Source organism: Etheostoma spectabile, chromosome 6 (assembly GCF_008692095.1).
Source record: "Etheostoma spectabile isolate EspeVRDwgs_2016 chromosome 6, UIUC_Espe_1.0, whole genome shotgun sequence".
Classification (NCBI taxonomy): Eukaryota; Metazoa; Chordata; class Actinopteri; order Perciformes; family Percidae; genus Etheostoma; species Etheostoma spectabile.
This window is the reverse complement of record NC_045738.1, coordinates 22,469,943-22,482,069: the sequence shown is the minus strand read 5'-3', so window position 1 is coordinate 22,482,069 and position 12,127 is coordinate 22,469,943. Positions and strand designations below refer to the sequence as shown.

Here is a 12,127-nt window from a genome sequence, read left to right as displayed (position 1 = left end):
ACGGGAAGACAACACAAGGGTTAAATGAATAAAGAAAATTTAGTTGTTTTTTTTTTGGCTCATCAGACTCATTGTCTGATTGCTACGGCCCTGGCACAATAACATTGGCTTTGATGATATACAGTGCTTAGCATTAGTGAATACACCCATGCTAAAGTTGCATTGAGAGATGATTTTATGGAAAGTACCCCATGCCAATATCTAGGTATGTTGAAGGGTATGAGAGATGATGTATCAGGATGCATAGTATCCTGATCCATGAAATAACTGACCTTTAATAATAACAATCTGCCTGCCTCTATGGGAATTTAACATAAGGGTGTACTTCATTTGTATTTCATTTCATTCCTGTGCAATATTCATTTATTTATTATTTAGTACTTAACCTCTTCATTTCATTACAGTGCAATACTTATTTATTATTAATACTTAACCATTTCCTTTCTAAATAGTGCAGTATTTAATACTCAATCACTTTCAATCTCATTACAGTGCAATATTTAATACTTAGGACTTTTAATACACCAAACTATATTTTTGCACATTGTGTAAACAAAACTATTTCATATATGTATATAGATGCTCTCAGGACTGTGCACCAGGTCCCACCCACCACTCTTTTGTTTCTGCACTACCTATACTTTATATTTTTATATTTGATATTTTTATATTTCGTGTCGACACCGTAAAGGGGTTGCTTCAATCTCTTTGCACAGAACCGACTGCACTTGTGTAGAATGACAATGAAGACATTCTATTCTATTCTATTCTATACTTACTTATACCCCCTGTATTTTAAGAAAGAATTTCTTTTTATTCACGACACATTATTCATTCACAAAGAAAATTGGTGTCCTTAAAAGGTTGGATTTTTCCATTTTTTTTTAAATTAAGGCATTGAGATCAATTTTGAAAAGATGATTTTTTATTGCTCTTTTTAGTCAGCTTTAGCCTGGGTGTATTCACTTATGCTAAGCACTGCAAATCATGCTCTTAAGTTGATCTCCCTTCATTTCTGTCATGCCTGCTCCATCCTCCAGAGCACACTGCAGACGCCGCTGCAGTGCACAGGCTCCTGTACAGTGAACTACATGGCTCGGTGACCACCCTTCTCCTCTCTTTGGCACAGAGACAATGGAATTCCAATATAAGTCAGTGACTCCCCAATGACAGATCAGTCAGTCATGCAGAGCCACAGCTCAGAGCAGCAGTGACCACACAGAGGGCACTGTTGAGGAATACTAAGCTATTAATCCTGAAATAAAGTTTATTGTATATTCAGCTCGGGGCCTTTACTGGGAAATGAGAAACTACACATCCCTGTAATCTATTCTATGTAAATATCCTGCCACAATAACTCTCAGGCCTGTTTATATTACATAGAAAGATGGGATTTTCTCGTAAAATAAAATAATGGAATTGATTTGATTGATTTGATGAGTCAAAAAAAAAAAAAAAACTTCAAAATTTGTTTTTCAATTAAATGTGAAAACTACACTCACCGCCACTTTATTAGGTCCCCAGTGCTAGTAACGGGTTGGACCCCCTTTTGCCTTCAGACCTGCCTCAATTCTTCGTGGCATAGATTCACAAGGTGCTGGAAGCATTCCTCAGGGAGTTTGGTCCATATTGACATGATGGCATCACACAGTTGCCGCAGATTTGTCGGCTGCACATCCATGATGCGAACTCCCGTTCCCCCACATCCCAAAGATGCTCTATTGGATTGAGATCTGGTGACTGTGGAGCCATTTGAGTACAGCGAACTCATTGTCATGTTCAAGAACCAGTCTGTGATGATTCCAGCTTTATGACATGGCCATTATCCTGCTGAAAGTACCATCAGAAGTTGGGTACATTATGGTCATAAAGGATGGCATGGTCAGCAACAATACTCAGGTAGCGTGTGGCGTTGCACGATCTCAATGGTACCAAGGGGCCCAAAGAGTGCCAAGAAAATATTCCCCACACATGACACCACCCACCACCAGCCTGAACCGTTGATACAAGCAGGATGGATCCATGCTTCATGTTGTAGACGCCAAATTCTACCCTACCATCCGTCGCCAGCAGAAATCGAGACTCATCAGACCAGGCAACGTTTTTCCAATCTTCTATTGTCCAATTTCGATGAGCTTGTGCAAATTGTAGTCTCAGTTCCTGTTCTTAGCTGAAAGGAGGTGGCACCCGATGTGGTCTTTCTGCTGCTGTAGCCCATCTGCCTCAAAGTTTGACGTACTGTGGGCGTTCAGAGATGCTCTTCTGCCCACCTTGGTTGTAACGGTGGTGTATTTGAGTCACTGTTGCCCTTCTATCAGCTCGAACCAGTCTGGCCATTCTCCTCTGACCTCTGGCATCAACAAGGCATTCCCGCCCACAGAACTGCCGTCACTGGATGTTTTTTCTTTTTCGGACCATTCTCTGTAAACCCTAGAGATGGTTGTCGTGAAAATCCCAGTAGATTAGCAGTTTCTGAAATACTCGACCAGCCCTTCTGGCACCAACATCAGCCACGTTCAAAGTCACTCAAATCACCTTTCTTCCCCATACTGATGCTCGGTTTGAACTGCAGGAGATTCTCTGACCATGTCTACATGCCTAAATGCACTGAGTTGCCGCCATGTGATTGGCTGCTTAGAAATTAAGTGTTAACGAGCAGTTGGACAGGTGTACCTAATAAAGTGGCCGGTGAGAGATAGAAACCCCTGTCTCTCCGGCAAGGTAATTATTGCAATTAGATTTGATAGTTTTTTTATTTGTTTTGTTTTTTACATAATAGCCTCTACTTTCACTCATCTATGACACTGTCCATGATGTGTTTGTACATTGTAAATAAAGATATTTACTTGAGTCTTTGTCATTATTGGATAACCACTAATAAAAAAACAATATGTAAAGAGGACAGTACAAATTTACTTCTGGAGGGTAGAATTTGATTTCATGTAAAAAATAAAACACCTGAGTTAAAGGTAATAGAATAACTAAAAATAATAATAAATAGTATTTGATAAAACCCCAATAATTCAATCATGATTCAGTCTGTTTGAAGCAGTAAGAAGTGTTTCTTTGTAGACTTGTCAGTGTCCTGAACTAACACACTCATCCTGCTTTCAGCACAGTATCATTTTCAAAGTGCGGGTCAGACTGTGGCTGCAGGCCGTGGGCGGCCGACCAAATGGCTGGCTGACTGACCTGCTTTCATGAGAGGGCGACATCATGGGCTGGCGCTCAGGGCAGGTGTGGTCGTCCTGCCAGGGCCCTCTGCACCCGGAGCAGAAGACGGCGTGACAGGTCGGGCAGGGCACAGCGGTGGGCTGGCCCTCAGTACTGGACCTCAGCTGCAGACTGCACACCGCCTGGCATTCAAGCACTGGGCACCACGCTTTGCTGGGGTCCAACTTCACTCCTGCAGGAAGTAAAGAAGGGATGGGACTGTGCATTTCTGAAGCAGACATCAAGTAGCTTTAGATGCACATGCTGCAAGTGAAATCAATGCATGCCATGCTTCTCTAAACTAAAGTTAAAAGTAGCCTAATACTAAAAATACTACCTGTATCAGTACTATCAGTACAATCAGTAATACTGGTCTGAAACAACCAGAATTATCACTGAAACTGAATTACTCAAGTACTCCATCAACAGAAAATTAATTGATTGGGATAATTAAGTCATTTCGCAAAAGCCAAACATTCACTGGTTCCAGCTTCTCATATGTGAGGATTTGGTGTTTTTTATGATTTATATCATTGTAAATTTGGGCTTTGGACTGCGGACATTAAAAACAAGTCAACAGATTAATGAAATGAAAACATGAAAACATCCTGCAACCTTTAATAGTGTTACTCTTTAGTCTAGTTACCATGTCACAACCTGGACATGGGTTAAGTAAAAGTAGAGGAAGTGCTTCTTGCAACGCAGTCCACTAATACGGCAACTGCCAACAGCTCGACAACCGAACATAACACGTTACTTCACTGTCTTACTAGCAGTGTGTCACTTTGCCAACCTGCTAACACAGTTAGTACTTCCATATCTGCATACAAAAATATGTATTACCATTGATTCAATCATGCTTATCATCCAATAAACATTTGTAAAATAAGGCATTTAATGTACATAAATAAATCTCTTTCTCACAATACAAACTGCACACTTAGCATCAGATTCAGTACTGTTAGCACATAAACTTAAACAGAAACACAAACTCAAACTAATGACAAAAAGTCACACCAGCGGATTTGTGAGACTGTACTTTACTAGTGCTTTGAGTGAAATGCTATTGTTAGCATGCTAACATGCTCCCAATGACAATGCTAACAAGGTCACAATGACAACTTTATGTGTAACAATGCCATTATGCTACTGCGTGTTAGCATGCTAAACACAAAGTACAGGCATAAATAGGTCAACTGTATTTTTTCTGTATCTATTTCGAAAATTTTAAATAAAAATGTTAAGACTAACAGTTGCTATACTAGTGACACTGTGGCTATGCTTTAGGCACAGCTGTGGTTTGAGCTAAAAGCTAACATCAGCATGCTCATGAAGTACGTGCTCACAAGGAGAAGGATAACGTGCTAATGTTTAGCAGGTACCTTGTTCACCACTTTAGTTCAGCGTGTTAGCATGCTAACATTTGCAAATTAGTTATAAACAAACAAGGGGGAAGTTGATGACAATGTCTTTAGTTTTCCAGGTATGACGACGGTTCTGGATGAAAAGTCAGAGGATCCTCAAAGTTATTACAATTTATCCTGAAAGGCACATGAATCTACCCCAATTTCATTGCAATCCATCCACATCTAACAAATTCATTGTTCTCATTTCTAATTGCTTTTCTATGAAGGCAAACAACACTGTAAGTAGCTTATAAGGGCAGGACACAAATACGAATGTGTAATGGTTCAGAAAAATAAATCTGGGATGTTTCGCAACCAAAACAAAAAGTGACGCTTTCACGACCCCCTTCACCAGCTCATACTTTCAATGAATTATAACGGAAGGAAAACATTGTTGTGAAACAGCCTGTACTTTTGCACTTCTTTATACTTTCAATATTATGAGTCTTATGATTTATTACCAGAGTAAACAACAACTATTATTGGCTTTGCAGCGTATTGTTATGCAACTGGAAAAGCCCCAATATAGCTACACGGCAAACTAAACCTCAGTTTGCAATTTGTAAATGGCAACAGAAGCCTAAACAGTTATTCTCCTTCTGTTCCCAGGCCTCCAGTGCAAGACAGAGATAACATCTGGTCAAACATTTCCACAACTAATGGTGCAACCAGCTACATATAGCACAGTCAATTTATTAGCAGCAAAATGCTCATTACTTCAGATTTAACAGATCAGTAGCATGGACCGCTTGCAGCCTTTGTTATTGAATGTCCTACTGGTAGTAAAACTACAGTGTTAGTAACATTCAGGGTAAAGGTGGACCAGAGCAAAATAGAAAAAAAGAGCAGGAGGCCCTACATTATCCCAGGCTCAGTGTAATGACCCCAGTTAAAGTGTGACCTGAAATAGCCCAATTCCTGTCATCAGTCATCAGCATGTTAATGCAACAATACCTACCTCTCTCAAACTTCAGACGCTGATACAGCTCCACCTGTTCTTCTGGGGCCAAGCTAGCTATCTGCAATCACACAGCACAGAGACGGGCCTTTAGTCATGGTTTATTCACTCAGAGCTGTGACGGTGAACTGTGTGTGCATGCAAGAAGTTTAGAGCCCAGGATCTTTTTCAAACCCTAATGGATAAATGCAAAACATACACGATGGTCAAGATTAACATGAGGCTATTCCGTGCGGTTGCTGAGAAGCTGATACCTCTAAGATCATCCAGGATCAACTGGTTACCTAGCGACTGCAATTTGCTGCTTTTTTTCTAAGACACCTCAGTAGTAGTGAATAGCCACTGAGAGAAAAAAAGAGGTTTATTTGCAACATTTTCCGAATGAAAAAAGGCTGAAAAGCAACAATTATAATGTCATTCTTCAGTGGTAATACAAGCTGCAAGACTACATCTGTATATGATCAACAAATAAGATGAATATGTGTTCTTAAACCAACATCAGTAAGAAATGACAAATAGCCAAATGTACAAGCCCATCAAGCTCGAGAAAATTCTTCATTTTTTCCTGCAATCTGTTAAGACTAAAGACTAAAATAATTATTAAAACTGCTTGCAGTGAATGTAATTTCCCCCCAGTAATACTTTTTGTATCTAAAATCCTATTTTCTCTATCGGTAAAAGGGGGATAGACATTCAAGAAAGAAAGTAATTCTACTTTAGATTGGAGTCTAATGAGCACTAGTTAAAGATGTGTCTTAATGCCGTTCAGACAAGAAAAACATTACAAATGAGGAACTGAGGAGCAGATTTGTTTGTGAATCAGCAGTTTAAGTTTCTTCTCTGACGTGTTTACCGTCTGGTATCTGCAATGCGTGACGGCTCTCGCTTTTGCTTACATAACCTCATTTTACTCAAAAAAATTCACTCCCAAGTGTCAGTAAGGCTGGGATACTCCATTTTCACAAAACTTAATCTTAGTTCATCCAGCCAACACAATCCAAAAAAAAGTTAAAATAAAGTTTGCTTGAAACAATCTGGATTGGGGGAAAAAACTGCAGCAACTTCAATTCTATAGACATTCAAATATATGTTTATATACTATATATATATTCAAAAAAATACATTTGCATGAATAATGTTTTTAGTTCAGTACATGTTTGTGCATCAACATTATTTCTGTTGTATTTTGGCCTCTCAAGCGTGTTAGCTTTTATAGGTTTCACTCGTAACCTACATGTGAGGAAGGGCATACCTCGGAGTCCAGTAGCACTCCAGCCTTTTGGCAGGCCATATCGGGGCAGGTGATGGGTGCACCCCCACCCTCCACGATGGCCAGCTGAACATACTGCTTCAAACACTGGACAGGGAGAAACAAACAACACCGTAGCATTAGACAGGCTACTGAATGGAACAGGGAGAATCTCACCATGGCACCCTTGTAAAAAAATGTTTAATATAATATAGTCAAAAATAATATCTTAGCTGTCCATCCTCGGGGAAAAAAAAGTTCAGAAAAAGCACATGATAACATCTTGTCATGACAAATGAAGCAAGCAAACAAGTAGAAGGGGAAATGAGCTGTTGTACAAGCAGGAAAAATGAAATGCTGCAAACATGAGTTTCTTTATTAGCATTCACACGTTAAAAGTCATGTATTGCCTCAGCGATAAAAAATGGAAGGCTAACAGGAACTATGTCAACATTGCACAAAAGCAGACAGTTTTGAGGAACAGAAGAAAGAAAAAAAAAAACTTTTCTGTGGAAAAATAAATCTTTTGCAGAGGGATGCAATGTGTTTTTAGACTCATCTGTACGTATTGCGTACACTTGTGCGTATCATGTGCTTTCTCATAAAGCATGATGTGCTCTTCATCCAAAAAACTGAGCTGGAAACAAAAACACAAGCAGAAGTCTGTGCTCTTGAACCAGACTGGAGACAATATTTCAGGTTTACCAAATAGAGTTCAACTGATAAGCTGATAAGCCGGTTATACAGTATTCCTTTCCCTGCTTCTTCCCCTGTGAGACTGTGTGCGTGTGTTATCTCTGTGACCCAGAGCGCACAACAGTGACAAAGCTACCTTGAACAGAGATTAACACCTGCCACTATCTAGTTACCTCTCTGAGTCAGGGCACAACACCAACAGCTCGGTTTCGATACAGTATGCCAAGAAGGCCTGTATAAGACTACACCAGTGTAGAGGTAGACCTCTGGGCTTTTTTAAAATAAATGATACAGCTTTATGTTCTAGCAATAGCACTTCTTTCTGATTAAAGGGTTGCAGAAGCTTGAAAAATGAAACGATTTCCAAGACACTGTTGAAAATTCCAAGGACCAGACAAAGAAAGTAAATGTGGGAGAAAGGCAGTCCTGTGTTGAAAGCACTTTATTACACTAAAGCTGTAATATGCAAGATTTGCCAATAACGCGATCTATTTTAAGATCTTAAAGCAGGAAGTGGTGCTGCCTTAAAAATGAGCATTCCTTCCAAGTAAGTTAAACAGAGATCTGGGAAATTTCCCAGAGAAAAGTCTGTTGTTGGATCACTGTTGTGACATCTTCACCGCCTCCAGAAAGTGACTAAAAGCAAGACCAATATAGTAGAAGATACTGGTAGTGGGTCACAGGTTTGCAGTGATGGAAGAAGTATTCAAATATTTTACTTAAAAGGAGAATTCTGGTTGATTTCAACACGTAGCTCTGTTTGTACTTATGCCCCAATACAATTTTTATTGTGATTTTTAACATATTGCAATATTCTGCGATTAATTGTAATTTATAACCTTTTTTCAAACTTCTAATTTTTCCCAGTTTCAAATGATAAAGGAAACTTTGTCAACATCTGTTTTATCTAAAAAGATGAATTTCTCTGTTTGTTCATATCACTTCAATTTTATTGCTGCAAAATGGGATTGTCAAGCAGACAAAGTGACCAACACATATACAATAAAAGATCCATCCTTGGCGCCTGTGTATCAATACAGTATTGCCACTGAAAATATTGCGATACTATGTTTAATTGATTTTTTTCCCCCCCACCCCCGGTTTTAAACATGTTATTAGCCTGTTAACATCAGCAAAATGCCATTACAAGTGCCTACCCATGTAAACTGATTCCTTCCGAGTAGTGCTGTCAGTTAAACGCGTTATTAACGGCGTCAATTTACTTATCGTGAGATTAACGTTCTTTTTGGCCTTTCAAACTTTGTAGTTCTTTACACATTCAACAACTAGTAACGTTAGAAAAACTACAACACCCACCTGATCTAGCTAGACTGGAACCAAAACAACAGGCACGCCGCACACACGCCGTTTGGGCTTGCGAGCCGGCCAAAGAGTAGTAAAGTTACGTTTTGAGTGGATGGCAAGCACGGACGTCAAAATGGACGCCGGTAAGATTCTGGATGGAAAGTTTCCTTTTTAAAAGTTACCAAATGTTCCACTGACGAGACCAAAGTGATCTGTGAGTTTGGTCGTTATGAACTGAGCTACATTGCAGCACGTCCAGTTTGAAATACCACTTCATGGCCAAGCACACAGCTGATGCCAATCCCCCCCGTCAAACTATTTTTTCCCCCCTGTTATTGATGGACAGCGTTACATTGTGTGAGAGATTATTAAGTGAGAATGTTAGTGTGAAATTGAACACTGCATTAGGCTATATGGCAATGTTGTTTTCAATAAAAATACATTTGCACAAAGCAAGCTGATCCCCTTTTCCATGTTGATAAGAGCATTAAAATGAGAAAAAATAATGGGACAAAAAGAAATTAAGGGACATTTCGAATAGATAAAAATGTGCGATTAATTGCGAGTTAACTACGACATTAATGCGATTAAATATTTGAATCCACAGGGAATCTGGCTGCAGTAGATGTGAAAGAAATGCATGAAAGTTGTGCTAATTCCGCTGGGTTTAGTTCCGGTGTTGAGAGGCAGTTAGAGAGCTTAGGGGCCGTCTACAAACTACAACACCAAAAAGAGATACACAAATATTTATTAATTTAATGATTAAATAAGGCAGTGTCTCCAAACTTACCTCAATTATAACTTATAACTGTATTACAGCACTTTTTTATTTTTGAAAATATTTTGGTTTCTCTTTTCTGTGTTGTAGTTTGTACCTAAGTATCATCAGGAAAATGTACTTAAAGTATTAAAGGTTAAAGTACTCAATGCAGCAAAATCCTCATATTTTGGTCAACAAAGCATTTAATCTCCCAATATTTTCAGCTGAGCCTGTATCGTAAGGTAGTTTAATTTATAATAAAACATTGTACTTTATAAACATGCGTGCAAGTGCAAACACCTTAATTTGGAAACTAACTAAAGCTGTAAGATTAATGTAGTGGAGTAAAAAGTACAATTCTTCTCTCTAAGAATGTAGTGGAGTTGAATTAGAAAGTTAAAAGAAAAGACTCAAGTATAACAAATATGTATGAGTAAATGTTCTTAGTTACATTCCGACACTGCAGTTTTGATTTCCATAGCAGCTGACATGTCCTGTTGTAGTGTCCATGAGCAACCCTGACCTCCTGCAGCACCTGGATATAGGACTGGGCAATATATCGATATTATGTTGATATTGTGATAGTAGACTAGATATCGTAATATTGGAAATGGCTTAGGTGTTTTCTTTTCCTGGTTTTAAAGGCTGCATTACAGTAGAGTGAGTCATTTTCTGTTACCAGACTGTTCTAGCTCCTCTATTATTTGTACCTTTACCACTTAGTCATTATATCTACATTACTGAAAATTATTCATCTAAAATCTCATAGTGAAAATATTTTTTTAAAGCACCAATTGTCAACCCTATAATATCACCACTACCAACATCGAGGTATTAGGACAAGAATACTGGAATATCTGATTTTCTCCATATCCCCCAGCCCTACCTAAATATGAGTATTATCTACTCTAAATGTCTGGAATAAACCGGTTCCGTTTGTCTTTTCTTACCGCAGTGCAGAAGACACAGTTGCAGCTCTGCAGTTCCCCGGTAGTCGCAAGCGGCTTCTCGCTGAGGCACAGCTTGCAGAAAGCCTCGGGCTCCGGCTGGGGTTTAGCGCCGGCCTCAGGGGTCCCTGGTGGCAGATCCCCGGCTTCTGGGCTCAGGCTGGGACTCCTGCTGGCCATGGTGGGGCGATGCAGGCAGGGAGGGAGTAATCAGGCGGCTCCTAGCACGTCTGCGGGGGACGGAGAGGCGCTACAGCCTCCATGTTCCTGAAAGAAGGAACAGAACGAACTTACTTACTTGTGTCTTCAATGTAAGTGTCACACTTCCTCTTTGCTACAAACACACACTGCACCGTGCTACTAGAACCTGTCCTCTCTTCCAGTAACAGGCATTTAAAGTATGAGGACTTCAGCTCTCCCTAAGGCATTACATTGTCTTGTCTTGTTACCAGAGAGATGAATTAGTCACTGTTTGACGCTGCGTAGTGCCCAAAACAAAACATAGTTTTTTTTTCATGTGTAATTACTGCAGACTTATTGACTTCTCATTGTGTTATTTTTTCAGGCCAAAGTCCAAGGTCTGTTCACGGATCCTACAGTTATTGACCAGCTCCTCGATCATTCTGACAGGAAGAATTGATTGTCGATCGTTTTCTTAGTAACGTGGTAAATACACGCTTGTGTAGCACACAGTAGCTACCTGGAAGCTATTTAGTTTAGCACATAATGTCAACGACAATCGAGGTGAGTTAACAGGGGCAGAAAGATGGAAAAGACGGAAACTTGCTCATTTGAAATGAATGGTTTTTAAAACTGAAGTTTTTAGAATTGGCTTCAATAAGATGAAAGAGAGAATTGATTTCCAACATAAGCTACATTTATGAACTTTTTAAATTCTGATGTTCAGCTCTTTCAGAGAGTGAAATGTCAAACTACCAATTTAGCAAGACTGAAAAGTTTAGCCTGCTGACATGCTCACAATGGTAGCGTTGAAATGCTAATGCTAAGCACTGAGCAGGTATAAAGCTTGCAGCATTCACCTTTAGCATGTTAGCATGCTAACATTTTCCAACTAGCATTAAAGACGTCTGAGGCTAGATGAAAAGTCAGAAGATCACCAGAGGTATTACGGTTCATATTCAGGGAAACCAGAATTTGTGTACCAAATTTAACGGCAATCTTTTCCTTTCTGCACCATGAACGTCTGCACAAAGTTGTGAGCCACTCCATGTAATAGATGTTGGAATATTTTAGTCTGGACCAAAGTGGTAAAACAAAGCTGTGTTACACTTTCAGCATCGATCATAAATGTAATTTGTGACTTCCGCCTTTGGCTGTCAGACATTATGCACTGGTTGCATACTTTGGGAGAGCAAGACAGAGATTGGATAATAAAGGCCTAATTTGGTGTCAACCAGATTCACCAAACCCCAAAAATTTGCCTCTATGGTCGTGTCCAATCCCAAAAAGCATGAACAATAATAAACTCATAATCCGGGATTTGCGATTAATCCTGTAGATGACAGTGGTTGTACACAGAACAGGGTCACGCAGGAAAATGTGGCATTAAAAACACGCTCCCCCCCCCCCCCC

The 12,127-nt window shown here is 39.5% G+C and overlaps 1 protein-coding gene across 2 annotated transcripts in view; it reads right to left on the bottom strand.

Moving 5' to 3' along the window:
- rnf144b (ring finger protein 144B) overlaps positions 1-12,127 on the bottom strand; it is a 20,489-nt gene that overhangs the window by 4,838 nt on the left and 3,524 nt on the right. For both annotated transcript variants that reach the window (XM_032517775.1, XM_032517773.1), the window contains exons 2-5: positions 10,538-10,801; positions 6,830-6,934; positions 5,578-5,638; positions 3,193-3,406 (exon numbers count right to left, since the gene is read on the bottom strand). In XM_032517775.1, coding sequence (XP_032373666.1) covers positions 3,193-3,406; positions 5,578-5,638; positions 6,830-6,934; positions 10,538-10,714 — 557 coding nt within the window. In that variant the 5' untranslated portion in view covers positions 10,715-10,801. The remainder of the gene's footprint in view (positions 1-3,192; positions 3,407-5,577; positions 5,639-6,829; positions 6,935-10,537; positions 10,802-12,127) is intronic.